Consider the following 17,560-nt stretch of genomic DNA (forward strand, 5'->3'; position numbering starts at 1 on the left):
GGCAATTATTTTTTCAGCTTAATTTGCAATTTTCTGTTTAATGATTACAATGATACCTGAATAATTTTCTGAAAGCCTAAAACTTATAAACAAAAGGTAGTAAAATGAGCAGATTCAGGTAGATAACATGCTTACAGGAAAATTATAAGTTGTCTGAACCACATTTATGTATTTTTTTAAAGTATGCATATAAAGTAATAGTTATCTTTTGGCATTTTTCATATGTATGTATTGTTTTAATTTGTTCTTATTCATCATTTCTCTCCTATTTTCCTTGTCTACATCTTGCTGGTTTTCTACCCCCACTAATAATTCTCCCTCTGCTTTTATATTATATATTCCATTATCCCCCAGTCTCTCCCTCCATTTTCATGGCTCCCTTTTTGCCCATCCTCACACACAGACACACAATACACATACACGCATGCACACATAGAGAGACATTTAAGATTCCAAATATGCAGAAAACATGTTTTCTGGCTTATTTTGCTTAACATATGATTTCCAGTTTCATCCATTTTCCTGCAAATACTGTGATTTCTTTATTCTTTACAGCTGAATAAAATTCTATTGTATATATGTACCACACTTTTATTATATAGTTATTTGTGGATAGACATCTAGACCGGTTCATTTCTTAGCTGTTGTGGATTGTGTATCAATAAACGCAGTTGTATAAGTGTCTCTGTGGTATGTTGACTAAAGAGTCCTTTGGATATATACTCTAGAGTGTTATAGCTTGGCTATATGGTAGTTTTATTTTTAGTTTTTTGAGGAGCCTCCCTACTGATATCCATAATGGTTGCAATACATTACATTCCTACCAGCAATTAATAAGGTTTCTACTTTTTACATATCCTTGCCAGCATTGGTTTTCATTTCTTTTGTATTGCTTAATTTTAATTAGTTCTTTGAGAATATCAAGTAGTATATTTTGATTGTATTCGCCCTCCCTCCCCCAACTCTTCTTAGATCCATTCTCCTTTCCCATTCAACTTCATTGTCCATCGTTCATGCCCTCCTCCCCCACAAGGCCTATTTGTGCTGTTCAGATATTGTTGGATGCTTCTACTGGAGCATGGTCAACTTATGAAAGGCTACACTTTTAGAGAAAACTGATCCATTCTCTATCAACTGCTAAGAAATTCCAGTAGCTCCTCATCTACGGGTGAAACTTTATGCCCAACTCCCCTCTCCATGCTGAGGTTTGGTCTGGCTTAGGCGTGCACAGGTTTTGTGCATGCTTTCACAAGCACTGTGAGTTCATATGTGCAGCTGCCCTGCCTTGTTTAGAAGACACTGTTTCCTTGTAGTCACCCACTGCTGAGCTACCTCTCCAGGTCTTATTTTCTTATTTTTTATTATTTGTGTATGTCTCTGTGTGGTTATATGCACATAAATGCAGGTTCCTGTGAAGGCCAGAAGAAGGAATTGTGTCCCTTGGATCTAGAGTTATAGGTAGTATGAGCCACACCCAATACCAGTGCTGGGAACTGAATTTGACTCTTCTGCAAGAATAGTATACACTCAGGGTTGGGGATTTAGCTCAGTGGTAGAGCGCATGCCTAGCAAGTGCAAGGCCCTGGGTTCGGTCCTCAGATCCAGAAAAAAAAAAAAGAATAGTATACACTCTTAGCTGGGTGGTGGTGGTGCACACCTTTAGTCCCAGTACTCAGGAGGCAGAGGCATGTGAATCTCTGAATGAGACCAGCCGGTCTACAGAGTGAATTCCAGGACAGCCAGGGCTACACAGAGAAACCCTTTTTGTGTGTGAGGTAGTATACACTCTTAACTTCTGACTCATCTCTCCAGACCCTTTCTTATTTTCTTGATAGCCTTTCTGGCTGGGGTAAGATGGAATCTTGGGGCAGTTTTTTAATTTGTATTTCCCAGAGCAGTGAAAATGCTGAACATTTTTATTTCATATATATATTGGCCATTTGTGTTTCCACTTTAATTTTTTGAGACTTATTTTATTTTATATGTATGAGTATTTTGCCTATCTGTACTGTATGTGTACTATATACATAACTAGGTTTCTGCAGAGGGGAGAAGAGAACATCAGCTCCCCTGGAACTGGAGTTACAGATGGTTGTAAGCCACTATGTGGGAGGTGGGAATTGAACCCATGCCCTCTGGAGAGGTGCTCTTAACTGCAGAGCCATCTCTTCAGCCCTTGTCTTTCTACTTTTATGATCTGTCTATTCAGATCATTAGCCAATCTATTGATTTAAAGGTTTCTTTTGATAGTATTTAGTTTCTGCCGTTCTTCATATAGTTTAGATATCCTATTTCTGATGTGTAGCTATCAAGATCTGCACAAGTGGAAGACATATCTTCATACTTTCCAAATCTTTTAAATATTAATCGTCCTGTTGGAGGGATGAGGCCATGGATGTCAAGTACTCCACTGGAGGCTCCAAGGTTTTTAGCTTTATAGAATCAAGTAGCAGATAGATGGCTGCGGACATTGCTCTACCTTCTGACCCAAGGCTCAGGGCTATCAGACTCTAGGGTCATTCTCAGTTGATGAGGTTTGCCAATTTAACTGAGAGCAGGGTTACTTTCCCCTGTGCATTTCTCTTCCTTAGCCAAGCCTTCTGCCACCTGCCTTTTTTGGCATGTTGGTCATGGCCTTCCAGCTTTCCAGAACTGTCTTATTGCTCCATGGCTACGGCAAGTTAAATTCAGGCTTCCTCTCTTCAGGTTTTTCTTCATTTTGGGGTCCTCAGTGCAGCTCAGTTTCTAATAACCATTCCCCCCGCCAAGATGATGCCCAAGTCCGTCCTCTAAATCATAGTGACAGGAATGGGATTCCTCACCATTGTCCCCCCACTGAAGGAATCACTGTCTCCCCTCAGCTGCTTTGGAGACGTGGGAGGGCTGTGGACTTAGTCTAAAAGTAAGACTGCCAGTGTCTTTTCTCCAGGGCCACCTGGCCTACCTTTTGGAGCAGCCTCAGCTTCTTTTCCCTTTCAGAGATCAGCCCTCCTGGAATTGTGATAGGTTTGGCTTCTTTTCTGTGTGTTTCCCAGCCTTTACTGTGCACTTTTCAAGTATTTTGTGGCCACCTTTATGAATTTCTGAAGTTCTTCATTGCTTTTCCTCTTTAGAATAGTCTATTCTGACTTTTCTCCTTTAGTGAGTCACACAGCAGCAGCTTCTCAGCTGCCATCTTAGCTACAGCTTTTTTTTTTTTTTTACACTTTCTGGATTTTATTTGTTTCTTATTAGTATTCAAGAACCTAATAATTAGCCTGAGGAGAAATTCTCTCACTGTATTAGTATTGTTTAAGTAGAAAAAGATTTTACATGTTTCTTTATATTTTCATACGTTACCATATACATTTGTATCTATGTGCACATAAGCATACTGTTTGTTTGTGGCTTTTAGCCATTTTAGAAGACTTTGAACTACATTAAATTCAGCATACTAGAAATAGAGAAGTCATTATTTTTAAGTTATGTTTTCTGTGGCTGGGTCTCACTAAGTAGCTCAAGGTGACCTTGAACTTCTGGTCCTCTTGCTTTCACCTCTCCAGTACTGGTTTGTAGCATAGACCACTATGCTAGACTTCAAAAGGTTTTTAAAACCATACTCATTTTGTCTGCGTGGTAGTCTGTGGTCCCAGCTATTTGGGAATTTGAAACAGGATCATGAAACTTGGCACATAAACGAGATCCTGCCTCAAAGGAAGCAAGCAGACAAACCTACTTTTTCTCTGATTCAAAGTAATTACTATATTTGCTTTTTTAAAAAAAACCTTTTTTCCATTTTACTTTAAAAATGTATTTCATTCATCATGTATATGTGTGTGTGTGTGTGTGTGTGTGTGTGTGTGTGTGTGTGTGTATGTGTATGCGTGCGCGCGCACATGCATGCACAAATCCTCACAGTCACATTCCTGAGTATGAAAGCTAAAAGACAACTTGTAGGAATCAGTTCTCTCCTGACACATTGTGGAATGGAGGCTGGAATTCAGGTCAAGCCTTCTCACTGCCTTCTCCCCCGCTTACATTTTATTTATTGTGTATGTGTGGGTACATACATATGTGCCACATGGTGAGTGTGGGGATCGGATGCCAATATGTGGGAGTCAGTTCTCTTCCTTCTACCTTTATGTGGGTTCTGAGATTGAAGTCAGGTCATTAGGTGTGGTGGCAAGCACATTTAACCTGCTGAGGTATCTTGCAGGTCCATTATTAAATTTTCTTTTTTTTTAAAATTATGTATGTGTTTGTGAATGGGTACTTGCATACATGTTTATGATTACCAATGGAGGCCAGAAGAAGATATCAGATCCCCTGGAGCTGGAGTAACATATGGTTGTGATCCACTCAGTATGGGTTCTGGGAATTGAACTTGGGTCCCCTAAAAGAACAGCAACTGCTCTTAACCACTGAGCCATCTCTAGCCCCTATTATATTTTATTATATTTTTCCAGTTAGGATTATAATGTATATATACGTGCCATCTTGCTTTTCCCTCTATTGTTTCATATTAAACTATGAGAATTCCCTATATTATTATTATTATATATATTTTTTTTTTGGTTTTTCGAGACAGGGTTTCTCGGTGTAGCTTTGCGCCTTTCCTGGGACTCACTTGGTAGCCCAGGCTGGCCTCGAACTCACAGAGATCCGCCTGGCTCTGCCTCCCGAGTGCTGGGATTAATGGCGTGCGCCACCACCGCCCGGCCTCCTATATTATTAAGTATAATAGTATTTTTAGTCTATATGTTTTTATATATAATATTAATATAAGTTTGCCTCCGTTATTAATGTAGATTATTCACAATTTTTAATTATTTATGGAGCTGTGATAAAATCCTTTTTAAAAAGTTAAACTTGGGCTGGTGAGATGACGCAGCTGGTCATCTTTCCATCAAGCCTGACAACCTGAGTTCAATTCCTGGAAAATTAATGGTAGAGGAGATTATCTACTCCTGCAAGTTACTCTCTTGACTTCCACATGTGTGCTAGATCTTCCCTCCCCCACCAGTAAATAAAATGTAATTTTAAAAAGTTAAATTTGACTGGGTGTGGTGGCACAAGCCTATATTCTCAGCATTTGAGAGGCAGAGGCAGGCAGATTTCTATGAGTTTGTGGCCAGCCTCTTCTACATAGAGCAGTGGTTCTCAACCTTCCTGATGCTGCGACCCTTTAATACAGTTCCTCATGTTGTGGTGACCTCAACCATACAATTATTTTTGTTGCTGATTCATAGCTAATTTTGCTACTGTTATGAATTGTGTAAATATCTGATATGCAGGGTATCTGCTATGCCACCCCTGGGAGAGGGTCATTCAACGCCCCCCTCCCAAGGGGTTGAGAAACTGACATAGAGAGTTCCACCCTAACCAGGGCTAGTAGTGAGATCCTGCTTAAAATTTTAGAAGTTAAATATATATGTATAATGATCTCATTGAATAATTGGATATTTTTATGAAAAAATGTTTAATAAATACCATGTTGATTTGCACTTTCAATTGTTTAATTTATAACAAGAAACTCTTTTCTTCTCCCAGGGCATAAAACCAGCCAGTTTCAATAAAGTCACAGACCCTGAAGTGAAAGAAATAATTGAAGGATGTATTCGACAAAACAAATCTGAAAGGTGGGTAGAATTATAACAGAATTACATAAATGATGGATGCATTTTTATCCTGGGTACTGTAATGTATATCATGGCATGTCATTTGACATTTTAGACATAATTATGATGTGCTGAATTTGAACTGACATTTGTATTTGTTGTGACAAACTTGAGTCACCATCAGCTTAATAGATGAAATAAATTTCTAAAGATGTAAAACAGGTAATACATTGCTTGTTTAAGTAGTTGAGAGTAAGCAGATATTTTACATTTGGTTTTATATCTTTGTGCCAATAATAATAATAATAATGGTAAAAGTAATATGGATATTTTTGTTCAAGGAATATTCTATATTTATTTGTATCAAAGTTTGTATTTTTGTATACATAACTGCTTTAGTATTGGCTTTCACTTCCTGTTATTTTGAGCTACGTATAATTACTGGCTTAAATTGGTAGTTTCATCTTTTGGTTGTTTTTTTTTTTTTTTTACAGATTTTTTATGTGTATGTGTTTGTGTGTCTGGGTGTATCTATGTGTACCATGTGCATGCAAGTGTGTGCAAAGGCCAGAAAGGCATCAGATGCCCTGGATCTGGAGTCACATGCAGTTGTGAGCTGCTCAATGTGGGGTACTGAAAACCAAACCTGGGACATCTAGAAGAGCAGCAAATGTTTTAAACTGTTAAACCATCTCTCCAGCCCCATTTTAGCTGTTTTTAAGGGTGTATTTCAGAAACATACTTTATGTGTATTCTTACTTCTGTATACCTATCACTATTAATCCCCCTAATATTTCTTCATTTTAAACTATAACTTTGTAATGGCTAATAATTCAGAATTCTTCCTTCCAGATCCCGATAATCTCTATTCTACTTTCCTTTTTAAAATATTTTTTAGTTCATAATATGATTACCATTTCCCCTTTCCCTTTCCTCCCTCTGAATCCTCCCATTCATTGCCTTTTTTCTTTAATTGTTGTTACATTTGTTACATAAGTAGGCATGCGCGCGCGCGCGCACACACACACACACACACACATACACATATATATACACACACACACACACACACAGTTCTAAATACATCACTACAACCTGCTCAGCTTGTATAATGTTACTTATATGTACGTGTTTTTAGGGCCAACCCATTTGATATTGAATAACCAATTTGGGGGGGAAGGGGCTCTTCCCTGGGAATGACTATTTCTCTCACTCTCAGCATTTCTTTGTTGCTTATAGTTATTGGTCTAGAGTTGAGGCCTCATGAGCTTTTCCCCTTCCACAATAGCATGTCTATTGGTGTCATCCTTGTTCAGGTCATATTTAGCCAGCCGTGTTAGTGAGAGACTTCATGGAAGTAGCTTTCTTGTCATTTCTAGGAGACACAGTCTCACAGCACACTTACTGTCTCACAGCACACTTACTGTTCCTCCGGCTCTTACAATCTTCCCTCCCCCTTTTTTGTAATGATTATTGAGTTTTAGGTACAGGAGTTGTGTTGTATATGTGTGTCAGTTGGAACTCGTCTCCACAACTCTGTATTTTGACTAATTGTGTTTTCTATAATGGTCTCCATATGTTGCAAAGGAAATTTCCTTGATGAGGAGTGAGAGCTACACTTTTTGTTTTTTCGAGACAGGGTTTCTCTGTGTAGTTTTGCACCTTTCCTGGAACTCTCTTTGTAGACCAGGCTGGCCTCGAACTTACAGAGATCCGCCTGCCTCTAAGAGCTACACTTATCTGTAGGTATAAGGAGAAGTGCTGTGCAAGTTTCTGATCATTGTGTTCTTGATTTTTGGTGTTATTGTTTGTGTTCTCAGTGGTACTTTGTGTTTTAGTAATTATGGCTTTGTATTTCATTATATGGTCTCCTGGCTATGCTCATTCTCATCTTTTTAGATGAAAATATTGCTTCCTGTGGTTTGGTTTCTTGATTGTAAATGTTTGTAGCCTGTTTATATCATGGAAAGTTTTTCTTTCCCTTCAACTACGGCAGAGAGTTTTGCTGGTATTAAGACCAATCATGGTCTTCTGGACTTGCAGTGCATTGCTCAAGGCCCTTCTCATTTCCAGAGGTTCCATTTAGAAATTGCTGTTATTCTGATAGGTTTCCTTAATATGTGACTTTCAGTTTTCTCTTGCAGCTTTCAGTATACTTTTTTTGTTATGTATAATTAGTGTTTACCATTGGGGATTTAGCTCAGTGGTAGAGTGCTTGCCTAGCAAGCACAAGGTGGTGGTGGCTCACGCCTTTAATCCCAGCACTCAGGAGGCAGAGCCAGGCGGATCTCTGTGAGTTCGAGGCCAGCCTGGTCTACAAAGTGAGTTCCAGGAAAGTCGCAAAACTACACAGAGAAACCCTGTCTTGAAAAGACCAAAAAAAAAAAAAAAATTAATGTTTACCTATGATATACTGTGGGGATTTTCTTTTCTGGTCTTGTCTATTTGGTGTTTTATGTTCTCATTGTGTTTGGATGGGTGTATCTTAACTTAATTTGGGGGAAGTTTTTTATAATCTTGTTAAATCTGGTCTGTAACATTCACCTGAGATTCTTTGCTTTTGTCTATGCCTATAATTCAAAGGTTGGTCTTCTCGTAGTGTCCCATATTTCCTGTATGTTCCTTTCCTGTGTGTTTTCCTTTTAATATTTCATATTCTTTCCTTATTTTACCTAGATCTTCTACTCTCTCCCCCCCCCATTATTAGCTTTCTGTTGTTTCTGTTGTTGATATCCAGCTTTAACCCATGGTCCTATAGGATGCAAGGTATTATTTCAATTTTCTTGTATCTGTTGAGACTTGCTTTATGTTTGAGTATATTATCACTTTTGAAGAACATTACATGAGGTGCTAAGAAGAAGGTATATTTTGTGTTTGGGTGGAATATTCTATAAATATCTGTTAGGTCCATTTGGTTTATAACATCAGTTAGCTCCAGCATTTCTCTGTTTAGTTTTTGTCTGGATAGCTTGTCTATTAGTGAGAGTCTATTTTGTCAGATATGAAAATGGCTACACAAGCTTGTTTTTTAGGTCCATTTACTTGGCATATCTTTTTCCATCCTTTTACCCCAAGGTGATGTCTATCCTTGTTGTTGAGGTGTGTTTCTTGAATGCAGCAGAAGGGATGGATGCTGTTTTTGCATCCATTCTGGTAGTCTGTGTCTTTTTTTTTTTTTTTTTTTTTTTGGTTTTTCGAGACAGGGTTTCTCTGTGTAGTCTGTATCTTTTTATTGGAGAATAATTGAGACCCTTGGTGTTGAGAAATATCAGTGAGCAGTATTTGTTAATTCCTGTTAGGGGTGTGTGTGTGTGTGTGTGTGTGTGTGTGTGTGTCAGGGGAGGTGGTGTGGGATTGTTTATTTACTGTGTTTTCTTGGATGTAGTTAACCTCTCTAGGTTGGAGTTTTCCTTCTAGCACCTGTCTTAGTTAGGGTTTCTACTGCTGTGAAGAGACACCATGATCATGGCAACTCTTATAAAGGAAAACATTTATTTGGAGGTGGCTTACAGTTGTTTAGTCTATTATTGTCATGGTGGGATGCATGACAACATTCAGGCAGACATGGTGCTGGGGAAGAAGCTGAGAGTTTAACATCCAGATCTGAAGGCAACAGAAAGGAACAGTTGTAGCTGGAGAGTTTCTCTCCAACTCCCGCCAAGCCCTGGCAGTCCTGAAGCCCACTTATAAAATAAACACACAGATGCTTACATTAGTTAAACTGTTTGGCCTAACGGCTCAGGCTTCTAGCTAGCTGTTCTTATATCTTAAATTAACCCATTTCTGTTCATTTATAGGTTGTCATATGGCTCGTGGCTTACTGGTATCTTAACATCTTTTCATGGCCGCGGCTGGCAGCATCTCTCTGTCTCAGCCTTCCACTTTCCAGACCTCTCCTCTCTCTTTGTCTCACCTATACTCTTTGTCTGGCTACTGGCCAATCAGCGTTTTATCTGTCAATCAATCATCCATAGCAGACAGTCACACTAGGCCTGACTTGAGCATTTTAGACCTCAAAGCCCACCCCCAGTGACCTACTTCCTCCAACAAGGCCACACCTCCTGATAGTGCCATTCTGTATGACCAAGCATTCAAGCACATGAGTCTATGGCGGGCCATTCCTATTCAAACCACCACATTATCCATATGTCTTTTACAGCTGTGGCTCTCTACATAGATATAATAGATATAGACAGATGAGTTATAATGTGCATATATTAAAAGTTTGTGAAGGAAAAATTTACTTGCCCAAGTTTGCAAAAGAATCCTTTGAAGCCATATCCTCTTGCTTCTCTTCAGAGATGGTTAGTCTCTGATATTAAACTAGGGTTATATCCATTATAGGTATAGTATAGCCTAAAATCAAGAAAACTATTGGAGCTGAGTATGCTTGTGCATGCTTGTAATCCTAGCACATAGGAAGCCGTGGTAAAAGAACTGAGATTTGGAGGCTAGCTTGAGCTATATATTAAGACTCCTCTCTCTCTCTCTCTCTCTCTCTCTCTCTCTCTCTCTCTCTCTCTCTCTGTGTGTGTGTGTGTGTGTGTATGAAAAGGTGAAAAAAGGACATGGTAGCACACCCATTTAATCCCAGCACTTGAGATGCTGAGGCAGGCTGATCTCTCTATGTTAAAGTCTATATAGCAAGTTCCAGGTCAGCCAAAGCTACACAGTGAGACACTGCCTCAAATTAAAAACAAACAAACTACTGTCCTTCATTGAACCACATTAGCTTCATCTATGACATTCTTCTAAAGAATGTAGTACACACTAATAAAATAATTGTCTCTTTTTTAAGTTTTTTGAAACAGTCTCATTCTGTAAACCAAACTATCCTGAAACTATATAACACAGGCTGGCAAATGCTGTGGTATAGGAGTGGACCATCACACACAGCTTCTGAGTGGATAATTGTTAATTGAAGTAGTCTATTTAAAACATTTGTAAGAATTTGGATTTCCAGTTCACCGTAGAATTTATATATCTGGGAAATGTTTTTAGTTTCTTTTGTTGAAGATCTATTGCTTTGGTCTTAATATAAACCAGTGGCTTAAGGCAAGCTAATAAATCTACCTAACAGTTTTCTCTTAGGCATATTTTTATGTATGTTAGACTTTGTTATCAAGATACGTTGTTGGTCATTAATCCTTAATTAAGATCATTCTATATGCATGTAAGTTGACATTTCTTGTGTCCTTAGTAATAAATTGATTATAAGATGTTGTTTTTATAGTAAAGTAATTAATGGTTTAATAGAAAATGTAAGATTCTCACTTTAATGCAATTAACTTTTACTATTTAAAGGATCATATCTTGCTTATGACTGGAAGAATTGGTAATGAGATATTTTGTTAATTAGGTTATCTATTAAGGACCTACTAAACCATGCATTCTTTGCTGAGGATACTGGACTGAGGGTGGAGTTAGCAGAGGAAGATGATTGCTCAAATTCATCCCTGGCTCTAAGACTCTGGGTTGAAGATCCTAAAAGATTAAAAGGCAAACATAAAGACAATGAAGCTATTGAATTCAGTTTCAATTTAGAAAAAGATACACCCGAGGAAGTAGCATATGAAATGGTAAGTAAATCTTAGTGATGCTTTCCTTACACATTACCGTATCCTGATTGATTGATTCTTTTCTACTTCTCATTGCTTTCTTTCCTTTCATATTCTTCTGTGTGCTTTCTCTCTTGCTGTATATTTGTATATGTATGCCTGCACAGGCATGTATTTTTACCTCCACAGTGCAGGGATTATAGGTGTATACTTTTTTTTTGTTGTTGTTGTTTTGAGATAGGTTTTCATTGTTTAGCCCTGGCTGTCCTGGAAGTCACTCTGTAGACCAGGCTCACCTTCAACTCACAGAGATCCACCTGCCTCTACCTTTGGAATTAAAGGTGTGTAACAATACTTTTTTGTTGAGACTGCCAGCCCACAAATAATGACCCAGAGACTTATTAATTATGGAAGTTTGGCCTTTAGCTTAGGCTTGTGTCAACTAGTTCATAACTTATATTAACTCATATTTTTTAATCTGTGTTCTGCCACATGGTGTTACCTCACTTCCATCTTGCACCTCCTGACTCCTCTCTGTGTCTGGCTGGTGACCCTGCCTTTCTTCTTCCCAGAGTCCTCTCTGTCTCTCCGTCTAGCTATTGGCCATTCAGCTTTTTGTTACACCAGTCACAGCAATATACCTTCACACGGTGTACAAATATCCCACAACAGGTGTGTGCCACCACCACCCTGCTTGGTGTGTGTGTCCTTTTGTGCTCTACTTTGTGCACAGGTGCTGGGGTTTCAAACTTAGGTGCACATGCTTGCATGTCAAGCACTTTACTGACCAAGGCATCTCCTAGACTTCCTATTTTCCTTTTTGATATTGTCATGTCATTGCAAAGTACTTTTCTTAGCAGGATATGTTAAATTTGCATGCCCACTATAAAGAACTGTATGGTACTGCCTTTGGTGAACTACAATTGGAGGCTGGGGAAATGGTTCAGTTGAGAAAGTGCCTGTTGTACAGACATGAGGACCTGAGTTTGGATCCCCAGCACCTATGTAAGGTGCTGTGGTATAGCTCTGTAACCCTAGATCTTTGTGTGTGAAGACAGCAGGACTCCTGGGGACCACTGAGAGATCCTGTTGCACAAAATGAGGTGAAGAGCAATAGAGGAAGAATTCTGATGTTGACCTCGGGCCTTCATATAAACATACACATCTACAAAATAAATCTTTAGCCCTCAGGATCAGATGATTTGCTGTTTCTTATTTCTGGAACTTCTCTTATTTGGACGTTGGGTCTCTTGGATAGGTTCTCAAGTATTCTTATTTTTTTTTGTATATCCCTTTGCCTTTATTTCATTTATTTATTTATTTATTTATTTATTTATTTATTTATTTATTTATTTATTTATTTATGAGACTGGGTCTCATGTAACCAAAATGGGCCTAGAATTCATTGTGTAGCTGAAAATGGCCTTGAAGTCCAGCTCTTCCTTCCTTTGCCTCCCAGTGTTGGAATTTCCGGTGTGTGGTACCATGTCTAGCCTTGTTTTTATTAATGTGTAACTTTAAAATTCATTTACTATGAGGTGGGTTTATTGGGAACTTTAGGGTGGGCAAAATTGGATATGTGCACTTCATTCATTTTTTTTGTTGTTGTTTTAGTTTGGTTTTAGACAGGATTGTGCTATGTAGCTTTGACTGACCTGGTAATCACATTATAGCCCAAGCTGACCCTCAAATCCGTGGCAAGCCTCCTGCCTCCACCTTCCAAGTGTTGTGATTCCCAGTCCCATTAACATTTTAATAATCTTTCAACTACCATGAATTTTCTGATCTGCAGAACTTTAAGACAAGTTTTAAATAGTAGACTGTAGGCTAGTCTTGGTGGTGCATGCCATAATCCTAGCACTTAGAGGGGAGAAGTAGGAGGTCAAGGAGTTCAAGATTACTTTGGGCTACTATGTATGGGCCAGCCTGTGTTACACGAGACCCTGTCTCAAAAGTAAAAAATAGAAAAAGCAAGCAAGCAAGCAGACTGTAGGGCTAAACATGGTATTGCTATGGTACTTCTTCAAATCATGTTCTCTGCTGCTCATCCTTGTTCCTTAGAGACAAAAAGAACCCTTTCCTGTTCTCACACTATTCTAATCCCTAGTAAGATGTAGCAAGTACTCTGCTCTGAGCATACATGCTTAGAATGTAGATCTCTGCTTCAAACTTCATCTGTATTTTTTTTCAATAGATTATATTCCTATTTTGGAAATGTTAATACAGTTCAAAACTATGGTACTTTTCTGTTTCCTCCAGAAAGATATTTTTTTAAGTTTTTATTTCAGCATCTCATTTTTGCTTCATTTTATGTTAAGCTTATTTCCATCTTATATCATCAGATAATGTGCTCATATAAGGCAAAAGACCATTTTAGGTAGCTATATGTCTCTGGTGTCAGTACTGGGTATGCTGTTACTGGATTTTGAGATAGACTTTGTAACTGGCATTACAAGATCCTGTTGCTGCAGTTCCTGAAGTATTATTCTTGTATCAGTCAAAAGCTCTCACATGTATACATGTCCAATTTTAAAGATATATAGAAACAAGCTATTAATTATGAGTTATTTAATAGAATTTTGAGTTTGTTTATTTATTATGTTTTCTTTGTAGGTCAAATCTGGATTCTTTCATGAAAGTGATTCCAAAGCTGTTGCTAAGTCCATTAGGGACCGTGTGACACTGATAAAAAAGATAAGGGAAAAGAAGCCTGCTGGATGCTTGGAGGAACGCAGGGATTCCCAGTGCAAGCATGTGGGGAATGTATTACCTCCACAGCAAACTCTAACTTCACCACCTGCTCCTGGTACACACACTGTGGCTGAATGTGAAGAAACAGAAGTTGATCAACATGTTCGACAGCAGCTTTTCCAGGGGAAACCACAGCCACAGTGCTCCTCTGTTAGAGGTAAGACAACTGTAAAGACAAATGTTTAATTATAGTTCTTTGTCTTTAAAGAACATTTTTGTATTTTAAGAGTATTCTGTTATATATAGTTTTATTAATCCTTTTAAAAACTTTTGAAGTAGACAAGATGATTTCTTTATCTTAAAATCAAGAAAGCTGGGCTAGGAATTTATTCCAGTTGGGAGTGTTGCCTAGTATACAGGAAGCCCTGGGCTTGATATATAAACTGGGCATGGTGGTACTTACCAGTTATCCTAGCATTTGAAAAGTGGAAGCAGGAGGATTAGAAGTTCATGGTCATCCTCAGCTAGTTCAAGGCCAGACTGGAATGCTAGTTCTCATCTCAAAATAAATTTAAGAAAGTCTTTATGTGACTTGCCCAATGTTCTAGTTGCAAAAAGATTATACTATGCAACTATTCCAATTCATAGAAATGATATTAATAGCATTTGTAGTAATCTAGCATATAACCCCATGAAAATTTAGAACTAAAGATATAGATTTTTTTTTTTTTTTTTTTTTTTTTTTTCCGAGACAGGGTTTCTCTGTGTAGCTTTGCGCCTTTCCTGGGACTCGCTTTGTAGCCCAGGCTGGCCTTGAACTCACAGAGATCCACCTGGCTCTGCCTCCCGAGTGCTGGGACTAAAGGCGTGCGCCACCACCGCCCGGCTGATTATTTCTTAAGAACATTTCTAGATGTTAAGAGCCTTAGGATTTTAGATTGGAATGAAAGCATAAGTCCTCTGGTTTTTTTGCAATAATATATCATCTTTTTAAAAAATACACAGTAGGAGGTGTGGTGGCGCACGCCTTTAATCTCAGCACTCCGGAGGCAGAGGCAGGCAAATCTCTGTGATTTAGAGGCCAGCCTGGGCTACAGAGTGAGTCCCAGGCCAGCCAGAGCTACATAGTGAGACCATCTTAAAACAACAATAGCAGCAACCAATTAATTATTTAAATAAAATAGAAATAAATGAAAACAAAAAAGTAAAAACACAGTATTTACATAGTTATAGCCAATTGTTTTACAAAGGAAGTACTTTTTTTTCTACCCATTTTCTAGGAGATGTGGAACATGACACTTATATTTTATTGAAATCATAGCAGCAAGTATATATTAGTTAGGATACACATGAAATGACTGGTAAATGGGGTTAGTTGATCTTTCCTCCTTGTTGTTCTTGTTTTTCTTCTTTGTTTGTTTTGGGGATGATCTTGCTATAGAGCCCAGGCTGTGCCCTCAAACTCATGATCTTATTGCTATCCCTTTTAAGTGTTGGGATTATGGGTATTTACCACTGTGCCTAGCTGCTGCTTCTTCCCACTTTTTCCCTTCCCCATTCCTTGCCTTTCCTTTCCTCTCCTACTCTCCTTTTCTTACCATCTTACCTCTTGTTCTCTATCCATTTCTCTTTTTTGGAGTGATTGGAATAGAACCGAAGGCCTTGTGCATGCTAGATTGATAATCTACCACAAAATTATGTCTTCAGCTCCTGTAATTATTTTTATGTTGTTTTTTTTAAGGCAGGTTCTCTGTGCAGCTTTGGCTGTCCTGGAACTCACTCTGTAGACCAGGCTGGCCTCAAACTCACCAAAATCTGTCTGCCTCTACCTCCCAAGTGCTGGGATTAAAGGTGTGCACCACCATTTCCTGGTTTTAAGTTTGTGTTATAAAGAAAAATTTAAGACTCTGGGAGATAGGCATGGTAACATCTGCCTATAATCTCAGTACTCTGAAGGCTGAGGTAGGAGGATCAAGAGTTTAATGTCAGACTGAGGAGATACTCAGTACTTGCTTTGCATAAAGACATGCATTCCTTACCCAGAACCCACCTTTAAAAAGCCAGTTTTGCTGGTGTACACTTGTGATCCCAGTGCTATAGACAGGCAGGTCCCCAAGGTTTGCTGACTACTTAGCCTAGCCTATTTGGTGAGCTCCAAGCCAGTGAGAGAATCTGTCTCAAAAAAAAAATCAGTGGTCCTAAGGACCAGTATCCAGGGTTGTACACCCCTGCACACAATATGAGTATTCTCTCTCTCTCCCTCCATCTCTCTCCCTTTCCCTTCTCCCTTTCCCTCTCTCCCCCAAATAAAGAAACAAAACAAGAAAAAGAAAAATTTAGGGATGGAAACACACCTCAATAGCAGAGTATGAATTTATCATGCATAAGACCCTGTGTTTAATCCTTTGCGTTCTAAGAAAAAAAAACTATTGCTTACACTACAGTGTCAACATTTTGTTGACTCATAAAGCATTTTACCTGTTAGCTCTTTGTTTGATTTTGAGACGAGCCTTGCTACGTAGGCCACACTGTCTTTGAACTTAACTTGTAACACAGGCTGGCCTCTAACTTGTGATCTTATTGCTTTTATCTCTCAAATGCTAGTATTAGTTGTTTTTAAAAGTATTAATTATTAATTATGCATATTTCATTTGAAACTATGATTGTCATAGAAAAACATTAAAGAAACATTTAACTGTTATTTAAATCACTTGAACATTGGTCTTCATGTCTTCCCTTCTACCTTTTGCTCATTTTCTTTGTTAAAGGTGACACTTCATCTGAGGCGGCAGCTGGACCAGTTCTACATTCAGATACTTCAAGTCTTCCCACTGTAGCCTATTCTTCAAACCAGACAACTCACTCTCAGGTAGTTTATAGTATTCTGTAGGCTGACATAGTGTTCCAGGCAAATATATTCTTCTCACCAACTAGTAGGACATTGCCAGCAATTTTCAGGGATGAGGGAATTACTACTATATTTTATATATTGGAGAGTTTATCTGTTTTCTTCTATTTACCAGTTGCAGGAGCAGCCAAAGTTGACTCAGTCCCCAGTTTTGCCTGTGGTCCAAGGTCAGTCCTCTGTTATGCCTGTATGTGCTGTTGGACTTGGAGTTGTTTCACAGCCCCAAATTTCTCCATTAACTATCCAGAAGGTCTCACAGATAAAGGTAAGATGCATTTTGGTTTTTTTGTTTGTTTGTTTGTTCTTTTTGAGACAGGATTTTTCTGAATAGCCCTGGCTGTCCTGGAACTCACTTTGTAGACCAGGATAGCCCTAACCTCAGAGATTCATCTGCCTAAACCTCCTAAGGATTAAAGGTGTGTGCCACAATCACCCAACAAGTGAGACACATTTTTTAAAAGTATTTTAATTTAATATGTAAACTTTTTTTTTTTTTTTACATTTTTTTCCTTTTATTTTATTTTACAATACCATTCAGTTCTACATATCAGCCACGGATTCCTTTGTTCTCCCCACTCCTGCGCCCACCCTTTCCCCCCAGCCCACCCTTAATATGTAAACTTTTAATTTAATTTTATTTGTATGAGTGTTTTGCCTGCATGTATGCCTATGTGCCACATGCATTCCTGGTACGTGTAGGCCAAAAGAGGGTATCAAATCTGGAGGAAGAGTTAAAGACAATTGTGAGCTGCCATGTGGTTGCTAGGAATTGAACCTGGTCCTCTGGAAGAGCATCCAATACTCTT

The 17,560-nt window shown here is 38.5% G+C and overlaps 1 protein-coding gene across 1 annotated transcript in view; it reads left to right on the forward strand.

Annotated features, from left to right (window-relative positions):
• Wnk3 (WNK lysine deficient protein kinase 3) overlaps positions 1–17,560 on the forward strand; it is a 123,624-nt gene that overhangs the window by 49,429 nt on the left and 56,635 nt on the right. Inside the window, exons 7-11 of the mRNA XM_037199371.1 lie at positions 5,530–5,618; positions 10,957–11,176; positions 13,769–14,063; positions 16,615–16,715; positions 16,870–17,019. Coding sequence (XP_037055266.1) covers positions 5,530–5,618; positions 10,957–11,176; positions 13,769–14,063; positions 16,615–16,715; positions 16,870–17,019 — 855 coding nt within the window. The remainder of the gene's footprint in view (positions 1–5,529; positions 5,619–10,956; positions 11,177–13,768; positions 14,064–16,614; positions 16,716–16,869; positions 17,020–17,560) is intronic.

The sequence above is a fragment of the Peromyscus leucopus genome, chromosome X (genome assembly GCF_004664715.2).
Source record: "Peromyscus leucopus breed LL Stock chromosome X, UCI_PerLeu_2.1, whole genome shotgun sequence".
Taxonomy (NCBI): Eukaryota; Metazoa; Chordata; class Mammalia; order Rodentia; family Cricetidae; genus Peromyscus; species Peromyscus leucopus.